Source organism: Acipenser ruthenus, chromosome 25 (genome assembly GCF_902713425.1).
Source record: "Acipenser ruthenus chromosome 25, fAciRut3.2 maternal haplotype, whole genome shotgun sequence".
Taxonomy (NCBI): domain Eukaryota; kingdom Metazoa; phylum Chordata; class Actinopteri; order Acipenseriformes; family Acipenseridae; genus Acipenser; species Acipenser ruthenus.
The window spans coordinates 26,060,153-26,076,297 of NC_081213.1; the positions used below are offsets into that span (position 1 = coordinate 26,060,153).

General features: G+C 37.4%; 1 protein-coding gene across 1 annotated transcript; it reads left to right on the forward strand.

The window, feature by feature from the left end:
• Nucleotides 1-1,239: 1,239 nt before the first annotated feature.
• LOC117411844 (ninjurin-1-like) lies at nt 1,240-15,013 on the forward strand. The gene is made up of 4 exons (XM_058999869.1): nt 1,240-1,705; nt 9,871-10,105; nt 11,594-11,784; nt 12,794-15,013. Exons 1-3 carry the CDS (start codon nt 1,643-1,645, stop codon nt 11,743-11,745), a joined length of 450 nt encoding a protein of 149 aa, XP_058855852.1. The 5' UTR covers nt 1,240-1,642; the 3' UTR covers nt 11,746-11,784; nt 12,794-15,013.
• Nucleotides 15,014-16,145: the final 1,132 nt, after the last annotated feature.

Here is a 16,145-nt window from a genome sequence, read left to right on the forward strand (position 1 = left end):
AGGTAGTAACCTGGTTGAGGCTGAGAGTCCAGTTTGTTTACATTCTCTAAAGTCGGGTTTAGATGCAAGAATTTAAACCTGTTACCCCCCCCCAAAAAAAAAAACGATTTTAAATATTCCAAATGTTTTAAATATAGTTGTTGTTTTTTTGTTTTTTTTTACATTTGTATTAGCTTACACTAAAAACATAAATACTGGAAACGGGCCTTTTCAAAACGCTACACGTACTATTTTGGATTCTGCTGTTCATTTATGACGCTCGCAAATCCTATTTTTAGAGGGCAATCATAAATAATGAACACTGCAAATATAGAGTAGATGGGAGCATATCATATACATTGTGAATGCACCTCAGTAAATAACGGCTTGTAATATGACCCTCTCAATAGTCATAGTAACTTACTGCTATAAGGTATTTGTCTGCTTTGCTGTGTGGTCTAGTGGTTAAAGAAAAGAGCTTGTAACCAGGAGATCCCCGGTTCAAATCCCACCTCAGCCACTGACTCATTGTGTGACCCTGAGCAAGTCACTTCACCTCCTTGTGCTCCGTCTTTCGGGTGAGACGTAGTTGTAAGTGACTCTGCAGCTGATGCATAGTTCACACACTCTAGTCTCTGTAAGTCGCCTTGGATAAAGGCGTCTGCTAAATAAACTAATAATAATAAACAACAATAATTCCAGTCGAGTCTGTATCACATTCCTGTCGAGATATGTCTTCCGCGACACTTCAGTTTACGCCAGTGTGTAGTATGTCTTGTTGCACACATGTCCTTCCTCCTTGTCACTCTGTGAATACCAATCTGCAGCAGCAGGAGGTCACACATGCCCTCTGTAAACTCTCCTGTAGTCCACGGAAGCAAAACAAGCACCAAATGGGGTTTGTGTTACCGGTAACATTTTACAGGAAAAACGGAGTGGAAACTGCTAGGCTGCAGTGATATAGTTACAGCAATATAACTGATACAGTCTAAACAGTGCAATGTTTCAGAACTTCAGTCACGCTAAACAGAAAGTCTCTGTTTTAACCAACTTCACCACCAGATGGCACTGTTTATAAACGGGTTTGCCAATGACACTTAAAAAATGCAGTGTCCTGTCTTTCTGTCTACAGCAAACATAATTTCAAGTTTTAGCCTTCTGTGGGTTGTGCTTTATCGCAAAGAAAGATGACTTTACATATTTTCAACTTTATGTTGCTAACTATATATAAACTGTTGGTTTTGTGATGTGTATGTCACTATATATTTTTCACACGGTATATAACAAACAACTAGATACCGTTTCTTCAAATTATGATAATGTGAATTGTCATTTTCCCCCTTAAGAGGGCAGTCTTTTTTTGTTTTGCTTTTTTACTGAATGATGAACTACAGTAAATGACTGAAACGGGGCACAACGTTTTAAAAACAAACTACACTTAACAAGGCGGCATAGCGATTATTATCATGCGTTGAAAAACCTGGAACTCGCTACATTTTCTTTCTTTCGGATGCCATAATATATGAGCCGCATTGACCAGCCCATAACGCCCCCAAACGGAAGACGCCAAACTGTTTTTTTTTTTTTTTTTTGTACTGTACTAGTACGTAGCGTTTGAAAGCGACATTCAAAAGCACACTTGCTTTACTACGTTCTGTACAGAATGGATCGTGAAAACATCGAACTGAACGGTGCCGCTGGCGCGGGTTCTGCCGACCATGACTCGGTAAGAAGCATCAATTATATAACCCATTACCTATTTAAACCTAAATTTAAGAGCCATCTTAATTGAACGGAATGCAGAATTCGGAACCTTTGTTAAAACATAACAATGCCTATTTGTTTACATTGTAGTTTATGTTTCAGATCGAATGTATTTGAATTGTTGGTATTCTTTTAAGATATATTGTTGAATTCATAGTCATGATGAACCAGAATTCGCCAGATATGTTTTGTGAAATGAAAGTATGCGGCGCCTAGATGCCGGTGGGTGGCTGGTCTACTTGTTATCTTTCAATACCAAACTCGTGTTTACTATCAGTAAATACTTTTTTTTTTGGTTGGGTTTGTCTGCTTTTGAAAACAGTATGTATGCATTTACTTATTTATTTATTAGCTTCTGGTGTTGCCATAGTAACTGAAACACATTTGCCTGGTTATAATATAATCTGTTTTCCCGGAAGTGCTATATTATGATTTCGCGTTGTGTGATGATATTAGTATGTATGTGTAAAGCTAAAAAAAAAAAAAAAAAAACAGGTGTATGGAATTTATTTGTATTTACATATTTACCCCATTTCACAGATATGATGAATTTACCTGAAAATGATATATATATATATATATATATATATATATATATATATATATATATATATATATATATAAATATAAATATAAATATATATATATATATATATATTGGTTATGGACTTTTTTATAAACTCGCCATGGTAAACAATTCCAAGTTAATCATATGAAATGGAACAAATACTCAAAAATAGTGATTTGTTTTATTGGTATGTGACACATTATGAATAGGCTATCAGTCCATCGTCAGGAGGAAGTTGCGGCTTCGTTATGATTCCCAAAAGTCCTTTACTGTTTTATGTGACCTGCAAATACCGCCCCTTCCGAAGAACAGTATGAGTATGACATCAGGTAACAGTGGATTTTTAAAAGAAGTAGAAATTGAATAGTGATATGCAAATTATTACTGTTCCACAACATTGATCAAATGTCTAATTTCAGCAGGAACCATAGCCCATATTGTATACAATAACACACAATTATATATGTTTTATAGTCTACAGTACTTTTTACTGCACTTGTGAGAAAAAAAAAGAGATCCTGATGCTTCTTGCAGGGCTTGATCAAGCTTCAAAAGAACAAAACATGTGATAGTCCTGATGGCACTGCTTTGTTGATGCATTGATCAAATGTTTAACGATGGGAGAGTATTCAACTTTAAAACGCACGTATTCTTTATTCAAGAAACATTTGGTGAACCACAACGAGCTATGCTGTGCTTTTTGTATCACGACACAAGCAGTACATCTATCATGCAAAGAAAGTGTCTTGAATCATTGATGCACAATGAATCATTACACCCTGGATAATAAGTGCCGTTAAATTACTCTTGTCCTTAAAACAACATGCTACACCAGGCTGGGTACCAAAGCACTGAGCTGTCTGTCACCTGCCACTGGAACATCTCGCTTTTACAGACGTTACTATAAATTCTTGCATCATCTCAGAAGATTCCATTTCGATTCTGTTTTTTAGTTGTCAATACCCAGAGCAGTGTGTGATGCTTGCTGTCTACGGTTCTCTTTTATCTCAATGTAGAATTATTAGGGTTAGTGCACAGAGCTGTATCGTTTTGTAAATGTACAAGATGTTAGTTAGGTTCATGGTTTGTAGATTGATGTTCACATTGACAAGTCAAATAGCATATATTTTCAATTGCCAAGTACAGTATTAAGCTGTTTTTTGGGTCTAAAACCCAAATACTGGTAAGTAATAGTTTGTCATGTACACCGTTATAAAGGTTTACCATAGTAAAAGGACAGTAGTGTAATGCAGCATAGTGAAAGCGTGGCAATGCATAGCCAAGCATTTTAATGCCCAGATACTGTAGGTATGGTAAACAATGGTAAATGCATAGTAAAACCACAGGGAAGGCATAGGGAAACTGCAAGATTACACTGCAAATCTACCTTGGTAAACTTTTAGCATAAGTTCAATTGGTGTACCGAGTGTGTTGCTGCTTGATACATTTCAGTATAAAACTGAATATACATTTTGGAACATACAGTAAAAGCTGTTTTTATTAGGTCATCTTTACCAGAAATTAATTTAAATAAACGAGTACAATGAATTAATACAAAAGCAGGTGTGGTATAATTTCATTCATGTTGAGTTCCATTAACTGTCCTTTGACGTCAATGAGAACAATAGACCTATACAACTCAGCACCTGTTGGTTGGGCATGCTGGATTCACACAAAGCCAGTCCACTAGGAGTTAAGTTTTGGGCTTATGCTGAACATGGATTTCAGCGCTTGGAACAAAGGAATTTAATGAGAAAAGAATGCAAGATTCTTAAGCAGAACATAGAAGCTAGATGTATTTATGAATGGACTTTCATACAGTCTAGTCTCTTTAAAGTTGAAAAATGCTGTCTCTTAATACAGCATTCCCCTGAATTGAGGAACCATGGTCTGTGGTATTTCTGTCACTTTGGTCAAGGAGTTGTGTTATACATATGGCTAACATGGGAGGCTTTTAAGAAACTAAATACAATACTTTAAAGGAAAGTTGTTTTCCCTTTTTTAACTGAAAAAGAAAATATTAAAAATGATGGAATGCAAGAATACTGTACCTACTGTATACCAGTTGTATCCATTTCGTGTTGTAAAAATCAGATTTTCGTATGTATAATTTGCATGGGGTAGGAAAATAGAGCGGTTTATGGATGTACTGTATTAGGAGAAAGGACTGCATTAGAAATGATGTTCATTTCATGACATTGTGCCAGAAATCACACACGAGTCGGCTGTGTGGTAAACAGCAGCTTTTCACATTCCCCAATTCTAGAGAATACAGACGTCAGGATTGCTGCCTTTCAGGGGCTTTCCATTTAAAATCATGCAGCTCTGCCACTGTATGCGAGTGCCTGTCAGATGGAATTTGAGTTAAAAATGAAATACAATGTCTTCCGGAATGAATAAGAGGCAGGGTGGAGTGTCCTTATAAAAACAGTTTCGTTTTGAGTTTGGGGTGGTTGCCCAAGTTGACAAACACAATAGCTGCCGTACAGTAAACATAGAACAATCAAATGGAAGCTAGTTGTTAATCAGATATGTGTTCATTTTGTGATGGGTATCGCTTTTTACTCTTCTCAATAAAGCCGTCCATACTGTGTGTTAGAGATAACGCCTGTTCAAGGATTGACCTATGGTAGCTTCCAACTAAAACACTTTGTAAATTATGTGCAAACGCATTCCACAAGTCCAGTTGAACTTTGCAGTATGGGAAGAAGAGGGCCTGTTGGTTACAGTATAACCCAGAAGTGTGCAGAAACAGCACTTTTAAAATCAATCCCAAAACAACATATTACATTCTGATTCAGTCATACAGAACCTCCAGACCTGGAGATGTTTAATACATTAACAGTATCCGCTCATATTCACTGCAGTGCTACAGCTCCTGAAAAGGTTAAGTGCACTGGGAAAGTGATCTAATTGGTGTCAACGTGATGTCCCGGTTCTTAAGCAGTCTCAGATGACTGTTTACTAGACTGGATATATTTTCTGCAATTGATACTGAAGGTGAATTATCAATGAGTGTTGCCTCTAAACTAGCCTTGTTGTTTTGCAAATTTAAAACTAAGATTGAGTTGAGGGTGCTGTTTCTTTTCAGTGACTCTGCAGTTATAGTACTGTACTATATATATATAGATATAGATAGATGTAGATATCCATATAATTGTGGAACTCAGAATCAGCATCAGAGTTTATGCCTCAAGTACCCAGTTTAACAGTCAGAACAGTGTGTCCACAAAGGGCTGGGAGTATGGAGAGAGACTGTCATGCTGATGGTGCAGAGAGCCCTAACTCAATTAGGAACCACTGCAGAAAAGCAGACCAATATGCTACAGTATGCAAAAGCTGTCATCAAAAGGAGCCTGTTGGTGGCTGTTAGTACTTGTAAGGAAACTGCCTTGAAGTTCAATAAAGGCAACTGTAATGTGTCATTGCATACAGTATGTCATCCCAGACTGAGTCGATAAAAGATCAATAGAGCTTTTAAATGGCTTTCTGTTGGTAGAAATGACTTTATCTTGTGCTGTTGTCTGTAGTCCTATAAACAGGCCAATGTTTGTATATTATGGTAACATTTTAGTTGTGTAAAACAGTTTCTATCTTCTTTATATACTGTACCTACCAGTCTGCTGTAAATGTCTACCTTTCTATCTACACCATATATATATATATATATATATATATATATATATATCTACTGTATCTGAAATGATCGACAGGCGATCTGCAGTTAAACCACTGTAGGATTTCACTAACAAATCAGCTTGTTTACGGTAGGCATCTGAGGTCACCATGAAGCAAAATACATTATGATGCAATTTCATAAAATCACCACTTCTGCAATAATTACTTTCACTTCATGGGCTGAAAGGAAATCACATTTTTTCCTAAACAGGGCAACGTTGCAGCTTTTGTTTGTCTTCCCTTTTTTTTTTTTTTTTTTTTTAGTATGCTGGCATTTTACTCCTTGGTCACTTTGTAAAGTCAGAAGTGTAAGTGTAACCATTAACCTGCCCCCCTGCAACACTCTAGTGGAAGTACAGCAGGAAACATCACACTGGCTCTTTGTGGTACAGTATCTCTTACATCCCCACATTGTAGACATGCAATTTGAGAGGTATAAACATCATTAAATCCTTATTATTATTATTATTTATTTATTTCTTAGCAGACGCCCTTATCCAGGGCGACTTACAGTCGTAAACAAAAATACATTTCAAGAATCAAAGTATAAGTATTAATACAATTAAGAGCAAGATAAAATACAATGACTTCGGTTCTAGCAAGTACAAGTATGACAAAATACGATTCAATAACAGAGCAGATAACAGTGTCAGTGATAGTTACATCAGGATACAATTAAATACAAAATACTACAGATTAAATAACACTTGTGACAGATTACAGTACTCTAAAGTACAGGATTAAATGCAGCAAAATAGTGTATATTAAAACAGTGTTCACAAAACTCTATTTAACAACACCAATGTTTTTTTAAACTAAATGAAAAAGTGGATGGAAAGTTCAGAAGCTGAACTCTGGATTATTATTATTATTATTATTATTATTATTATTATTATTATTATTATTATTATTATTATGATGATGATGATGATGATGTTAAAATTCATTACAAGTAATACATCAGTTAAAATCGCTGATTAGATGTGACTGGGGAAGATACAGTACAAGTGCAATGTTGAATATTTGGAGCGGGAGGAGAGGTTCATACTGTATCCTTGCTGTTCGGAGCTACTCCATCAGAATCCTGGTCTCCCTGAGTCAGTTAATGTTTCAAGAGTTTTGAGGAGGAGGATTCCATGATCTCACCCCGTCTGCCTATTACACAAGGCCTCTCCAGATGCTAATTTACTGGGAAGCCCCCTTGCAGCCTGATCTATCTGCTGTGACTCATAAACTGATGAAATAAAGCGACTCAATTGAAATATTTAACACAAATCCCCTCCAGGTTACATTCTTTCTGAAATACAATTCAAGATGCCTACCTTTTGTTTGATCAGGGTTTAAACTTATTGACAAGCTTTTTTGTTTTATCAAGAACAGCACTCTCCCTCAGGTTGGTAATACGTTTGAACAGATTTACATTGCAGGAGCCGTTGTAACTACCTTCCCCAAGAACTGCAATCACACCCCGATAGTATACCGGACCACTGTTTATTTTATCTCAAGGAGGAACACAGTAAGCTTGCACAAGAGTAAAGAGGATTTTAAAAAGCACATTATTGCATCACCTTTAAATGGGAATGTGGAAAACATGGAGATCAACACAATCTTGAAGTGAAACTGGAGTCTATAAATGGGCAGTCTCACTGGCACTGCCTACCCTGTACACATCATTAACACAGTTGTTCCCAGCCCAACAGAGGCATAAAACGAATGCAGCGCTAAAGTAGTTTTGGCAAGATAGCCCCCTGACTGATTTATCTTTTCACCCAAGCCAAAAACTGTTATATAAGCCCCATGGCAAGATGCCTGCAATTAGGTTATTTACAGTATTCAAAAATGCCTTGAAATGATATAAACAAAAGAGGAAACATGAATATCCTGCCCCCTGCCCATGGCTTCCCTACAGTCAGCCTCTCCACTATCAGCAAACTAAATTATGGGCAGGGGTACCTCAAAGGGCGAGGCCGAAGAGATCATGTAAATATGTATAACGTAGCACTATCGTGTCTTCAGCTTTAGTAAATATTGTTCTTTCAATCGCATGAGTTTTCCTGACTCTTGTGGTGGTTTTGCATAGTGGAATTTGTGTAATTCATGCTGAAGGGTTGAATGACAAACAAAGCATGAAAGCACTAAACCCCTGAGATATACAGTGTAAAGATAAACAGAGGAAATTGCTTTCCTAATACAGCCTTTGGCCTTGTATTAATGAGTCTGCTTTCGTATTGTCCAGCACAGCAGAAATTTGCATGTGAACGATTTACTTTCAAAGGTTAGAGGATGGAAATAAAACTTTTGCATTATGTTAAACTAGAATAAATAGCATGCAGCCTGAGCCGAGTGCCGATTATGAGTCATGTCCTATCAGCCTTTGTCAGACATGCAATTGTACTTGCAGCTATGAGATAAAAATAAGCGCAACTGCTCATACAGTACTAACGCACAAACTTGTTAAAGTGTAGAGGGCATTTCAAAAAGAGCTCTTCAAGGTGCTTCAGTGGTTTTCTGTCTGTTTTTCATCTCCAGCAGCTCTTGCCTGCATAGAGTATGTAGCTGTCTACCTGACTGGACTCCCAAGTTATTATACGAAGGTGAAAAAACACACACTTTACAACAGTTTCATAGTTGGGCTTCACTGTTTAACTTTCAACTTGTCCCAAAGCTGAGACACAAACAAAAAACACAATTCCAAAGCCAACCGTTTATACAGCAGTATCCATGAAAGAGTTTAAATGCGTGTTTACAAAACTTCCAATGTAAAATTAAACTAGAAATGTTTGCGTTTAGCATGTTATCAAAGAGGACACACATTAAAACGGTTTTACTTGAGCAAATGGACCGCCAGTAATAAACATGATGGTAACTGTCCAAGTATAAAACATCATTATTTTTTTTATCCACAATAATAATAGCTTATTGTATTTCATAGATCTCTTTCCAATTTAACAAGGTGCTTAATTAACACACAGTAATAAATCCAACTACAGCATTTCCTGTTAGCAAGCACATGAATCCAATCAAAGATTTTATAGCTGTGACAGACTTAGTCAACACTTAGTCCCAATTGAAATCCACATCATCCTGATCTGTTGCTGATGGAAATGAAGCAGTTGGATTTCAGATCGCTTCAAACTTTATCCTAGTGTCAAATGGAATCCCACAAGCTTCTGTATATGTGCCAAATTGGGTTCTGGTTTTGTGTGGGCTACAGTTGAGTCTACCTAATCGCTGCTCCACCTCGTCTCACAAACCTCTTTCTTAGGAGAATCTCTTACAAGTGAAGGACGTGCATGTTTATAAATACTTGTCCTGCTTTTGTTTGGCATTGTCTTTTATACACATATTAAGTGGTTTGAATGACTTTGTAATTCAGTGCATTATGAGCAAGCAAAGAGTGGAATGTAAACAACACTCAAGGCCTAGGGTCATATATTAATGGATAAGTACATAAACATATGTTAAAAAGAAAATATGGCCACAGTTGTCGTGCAAAATCAAGGATTAACATATCTTGTTGCATCAGTGGTACGATCTGAGTTTTAAAGGGAGGTGTCCTATTCAGATTTTGTCTGACCGTTTACAGTATGCAATGTACTGATGCCATCCGAGAATTACAAGCATGATTGAGTGCTGGTAATACCCTGGCCAATTCAAAAGAAAATATCAGGTGAGCTTCTTCGGTTTTAATCAACCATAACATTGCAGTGACTTGTCAATGAGCCATGTTGTCACACCCCTTATATTTATACACATCTGTGTTTTGCAGCCTACTTAAAACGAACCCTTGCATTGTGTTGTAGCGAGTGTTCTGATTTTCATGCCAGACTGTAGTTAGGTTGATTTCTTTTCTTTCTTTGTCTCTTCCCTCGCTGTTGCAGTCCTCGTCCTTTCGTCGCAGCAGGAGAAATGCCCCGATCAACATGAATCACTACGCCAACAAGAAGAGCGCTGCGGAGAGCATGCTGGACATTGCGCTGCTCATGGCCAATGCCTCCCAGCTGAAAGCCGTGGTGGAGCAGGGGCCCTCCTTCAGCTTCTACGTCCCGATCGTGGTCCTCATCAGCATATCCCTCATACTGCAAGTCGTTGTCGGGGTGCTGCTAATATTCATCGGTGAGTGCCTGGAGAGCGAGACCACTTTTCAGTGCATTCACTCACAGATGCCATATTCCAAACTGAGTGTGGGTCTGTTTTCCATTGCAAACGGTTTCAGATCTCTTAATTTTACTGGGGTATACGGTATAAGCATAGTTGTAAAGTGTTGCAAAAGTGTAGTGCATGGTAAAGGACAGAGAAATATAGCAAAGCCTGGTAAGACATGACATAAAGCATGGTGAAGCACTGGAAACAGTACAACACTACAGTCTTCTCATGTTGGCTGCAGCCCTTAGAGTCTCCCAGGCTTGCTTGGCTAGACAGAGAGAGTCCCTTTCCATTTAGAATTCCCCTTAGCACCAGTTGTGCCATCCTGGTTCAACTGTGGGGCAGGTGAATGACATTGTGATATATTTCCTCTGAAAGGGTCGCTCAAGCACAGAGAACAATGGAGGAATCTAAAACAAGCAGCCCAACATGAGCTACAGTCAGCAGGGAAGGGCATTGCACACAGCAAGTGATTGGAAAATGTTCAGTCTTTATTACAGGAAGACCAGTGTGTTTTTCTTTAATTTCCGAAACCGATAATGAATTCATTAAATCGCCAATAGCAGTTGCTAACAATACTGTTAATGGGTAAGCCCTTTGCACTGCTTACTGTGTTGTTTTCCACAGAGTATTTTTCCATTAGCCTTCCTTCTTCCTCCTGGATTGTCAAGAGTAATTTTATGTGAGCCACGAGTCTGTGCTGCATATGAAATCTCCAACCGCTGCTTCACCTCAGCTGTCTGTACAGCCACGCATGTCTTGAATGGCCTACATTTCTGTCCCCTCGGGCTAGGCCAAGCATAAGGAATATATTGCATTTTCAAATGTTGGGATTGCTGTTTGCCATTGCTGACGACACACTACTACATGGGGAAAATCACAGCATTTTGGACAACTCAGTATTAATAATGAAACTGTGTTGTGAACTGCATGAGACTCTGGTCTACTTTTTGCAAGCTTATTCTGTTACCAGGTACAGCAGCTGGTGTTGGTATAACAGACTGATGCTACTAATGTGGTCTATTTTAATGATCTGAACTGTGGTGGAGATACATTCCAAAAATCTTGAACTCTCTTAATCCAGCTGGGTTTTTTGTGATGTACAGAGCCAATTAATAACTCATTTTTAGAAAAATCAAGTTTATAAACTGTTTAGCTCAGGGGTGTCCAATCCCGGTCCTGGAGGGTCATTATTCCAGTCCAGGTTTAACAGGTAACATGAGATCAGTAAGTACTTCAGGGTCTGGATGGAGGTTTACTTGGTTCAGTTAAACAATTTAGAACAGGGTTGGAACAAAGTCCAGGAGTGCAAAGGCTAACTTTACATTCAGAGTAATCATTTTCTGATTGAAATAAAAACAACTTGGTGTGTATTGATGGATCTGTAGCCTTTATATAACATAGCTAAACTTTCAACAAGCCACTATGTAATACTGCCATTTTGTTTATTTTCTACAGTAAAATACGACCTGAATGATGAAAATAGGCAAGCCCGGCTGGACCTTCTCAATAATATTGCAACCGGGCTGGTATTTATCATTGTGGTTGTGAATATCTTCATCACAGCGTTTGGAGTTCAGAAATCAGTCCCACAAAACCTGAAGCAATAGACTGGAAACCGAGAACCTGCTGGTCTTCCATTTTCAAAGGTACAGTTTCAAAATCATCCTGGACTGTGTGTTTCTATATTACTAAGACTTTTGTGAAACACTATGTCACGTTGGCATTGTGTTTTTTTTTTTTTTTAATCCTGTATTTTCACAAACTGCTTTTCAGAGCACTGATTTGATCTGTTAGCTACTGTGGAAAAAGCATGATATTGAACAACACGCCCCCACATACCCACATTGTGCTCTACAACCCACACAGACAGTCTATCCACAGAGAGTGCAGCATGGTGACACTGCTCAGAATGTAGTTTAGTCTCTTCTGTAGTGGACAGACCCCAGAGCGAAATAGGAAATCTGAGAGCATTCAGTGCGTTTTGCAGCCTCTTTATTAGAAGTATTCTCATGGGGTACCTTAAACAGGTATATAAGTGATCTACAATTTCAGTCTGCCCATATATTAACACAAAAAATATAAAGTGACCCAGCAGCTTAGGGCACTGTAATGTATGCAGTTATTTAACACTAACACTGAGTTAAATGGCAAGCATCAGAGATCTTTATCACTGCTGTTGTTTGCTTTGGTATTCAGTACTTTCAATGATTTCAGTCTGTCCCTCTTGTGGGGACAGTTCACTTTATTAATTATCATGTATAATATGTGTTGCTCATCATTCCTGTTTCCATTTTAAATGTCTCGCTGCACTGTCTGACTTATTAAGGCTTGATTGAAGTATTTTTAGTTTGCCAGCATTGCGCAGAACACAATACACAATAACACTTCAAAAACTACAACCTCGTATAAATTATGACATCATTAGGGAAAAATCTGGACTTAAGTGTTTTCTTCATTTATAGACAAATAGGATTCCTGTTCTCAACAAGGGGGTACAACAGGCAATAAGCTTAGCAATGAAAGTCTTTGTTCATTAACTGGACTTTGATTCACAACAGCTATAAACAGTAGGTCTCTGAAGCAGTGTTGCGATTCAAGGAAAACAACTCACTATTGATGGATTCCTCAATTCACTCCCTTTTAAACATATTCCAGCGCTCCCTGGTATCTTCATTCAGCAACCCGGGACTACAGAGAGATGATAAACACAACTCAAATTCATCAGCACAGCGGGCCCTGAGAAGAGGTTTGGTTTACGAAGGAAACAGAACACGGAACACGGAACACGGAACACAGCCAAAAAGCCTTGATTTATCAGCAGTCACACCTCATAGGCTGCTTCCTTCTTTACAGGGTCTTTGGACTTTTAGACCCCAATGAAATCTACCAAGTTACAGCAATATGCTTTGTAAAGTTATTGTTTCACAAAACCCTTTTTTTACCACATCAGGGGAGGACACATTGTAATACATTTTTAATTGCTCTAATGTGATTCGTTGCGATTATTCTCCATCATTAATTGTGTAAAGTGTCTGAAAAGAGCCTAGGCTTATAAGTACTGTACTAGAGATATTCCTTGTATTGCAATTACACTCTGCTACCCCATGGTGACAACATTTCAGTTTCTGTTTACAGACCTTCTCTGGGAGGGATGTTTTGGAGCAAGGGCTCCCTCTAGGGTCTCAACTGAAACTGCTTTATATAAATCTGTTATTTACAAAATAATGTACATGCCTTAACTAAGCTTTTTCTACCAATTGTTTCGTATTTCCTACACTTTTTTTTTTTTTTTTTTTAAAGCAATGCTTTCCCTTGCTATACTGTGGATCTGTACATAAAGTGAATAGCAATATTACTGGAATTTAGATTTTCTGTGAAAGAAAGTACAAAACCAAGAAAGGGGTTGGTCACCCGAATCTTGGGCATTAATGTTTGTTTTTTAATCAAAGTTAATTTTAAATTTAATTTCCGATATGTTAGTGAATAGTATTATATGTGTCACAGTGATAATACTTGTTCTTTTTATGTAAAGTAGATTTTATTTGTATATTATTTAATTTTTTATTATAATAGGGTCTATTTGGTTAATTTTAAACGGTGACAGATCGAAATGCTGGCATTGTTTTAAATGTTTTTTAAACGAAGTAAAATACCAGGTTTGGTACTGTTTCTGTTTAATGAAATGCATCATTTTTTAAACTTAAATACCACATAATCTGTTTTTATTGCTAGTGTGAGATTATAAAATGTTTATATTGATTTGTACTTTGTGTCACCAGTACCTACTACAGACAATAAGATGTCAGAATGCCTGCATGCATCAGTCTCTCACATTCCATTCCTACAATAGCAATGATATAAGCATGTGGACTCTTTATTACTCTGTGTAATGCAGAGAAAGGCATGAATATGGTCCTCACAGACATTCAGGATCTAAAGAGTTTTAGCATGTAACTTCAGTGCAATTTTTATTCAACTGTCTTTTAATCTTTTACGTTATTCAGGAATACAACAATGCAGAAAATACCTCCCTTTAGAACAATCTAAAAAATAAAAAAAATAGCAAAGTGTCCAAGAATACATATAAAATTAAATAAAATGCATCTTGAAAAATAAAGTGTGCAGAAAATGTGACTTGTTTCAAGAAACCACAAGAAGATGGATAAAACATTTTAAAAGTGGAGAATCTAGCAATAGTATTTATACGATTTTTCTGCAGACCCTTGCTTTGTACTGTATGTGCAGTATGTGCTACCAACAATATACAGTTTATGAAAAGCTGCTGCTGGCACTTGTTCACCCAGTGTGCTGGCACTTTTCAGAGTAAAATAGACCCCCTTCTGTTTATTCATTCAGGAAAAAACAGTTCTCTCCCTTGTTTACAAAATCCCTTTGTGGTTTTAAGTATTAATCGTCTTAAGCTTAGACTGGCTTTCTGTCTGGATGTTTGTGTGTACGATATTAATGGATACAGGCTGAGTCACAAGCGACGCAACAGAGGAAATTATGTACATTTGGAATTGGTTGAATGATGTGCTATTCTGTTATGGCAGGCATCAATCTCTGCATAGAGATGTCCATACATTACTATATATGCAATCAGCAACAAAAAGGGAATCGCCTACTGTATTCTGCAGACAGAACAAATCAGCTTCGCTTTGTGGTCCTCTCACCCCCACTGCAAGAGAGGATACAATAAGAGACACCCAACACCTTAGTATAGTATTAACAGTAGTATAACCCGTTCTGTTATTCTAAACTAATAACTAAATATGTCACATGCCTTGGCTAAAAATGCTTTACTTGAGCCTCATTTACATTTATATCAAATTTTGTTAAGTTTTATTAAACAAAAAAAATATATATATTATCTTCTTGCTGTGTTTTGTCTTTTTTCTTTAACAGAGGTTCCCTGCCATCTGGCAGCATTAAAAGCTGAACAAACCGAGTTTATCCAAGTTTCTTTCTTTAGACTGCAGTGGCTAATATGAACCTGTGACCTCAAACCACTGCTTGGTTGGTTTTAGCCTAAATGAAGCAAAATGTTGGAAATCTTATTGTGGATCCTTGATTACTTTGCCAAAGCCAAACTTTTATTTTGTATAGCAAGTTCAATCTTTTCCATTAAACTGTACCTCCAAAGCCATTACAACACAAGAATAGTTAAAGACCATTCCTCGCAGTGCAGCTTGTCCAACTCATGCCCAAAATTAACACAGTTGATTAAACCTTGTTCCTTCGGTTCCAATGGGCTCCTGGGGATGGGGACTTTATCAGTTCTCTGCTACAGCATATATATATATATATATATATATATATATATATATATATATATATATATATATATATATATATATATTCATTTCATACAAAAAAAAATTCCAGTGCTGTAAATATGTGATTTAACAAACCACTGAGAAACCCGGAGACCACAACTGAACTCATTCTCTGGCAGCCCTCCAGTTTGCTATTGATCAGGACTGGGTGCTGCTCTTGTTATGGAGACCGTACAGCTAATCCACCTTAACATATCCAAGGTTAAAGCAACATGAATTAAAAATACAATAGCAACAACACAGGGGCTAGCTGCTCCATAGAGATGACACCATGCAACACATTTCCACACGTTGATGCTTCAATTGAATGTACAACGCATTACAGTAGAGTGCTATGACCCATGGCCCTCCAAACAGCTTTCCAGTCCCTTCAACAGATGCTCATCATGATTATAATGTGCGATTACATTACAGCATCTTTAGACTGTATCCTGTTAGTGACAAAACTCAGCTGTGGTTTGAATCCAGTACCATTGGGGTTTAGCATAGCTGTAGCTATTAAAGCTCAAAATGCAGGTATGTTTTAATGAAGTCAGTGTAACTCAGATCTTCTGTAGTCTGTATTTGAGTTTCTAGAAAAACACTTCAGGTACTAGTACTGTATTTCATTATGAGTGCTACTGTATAAGCACTATGGGTGTCATGCAAACTAGGTAAATGTGATGTACTAT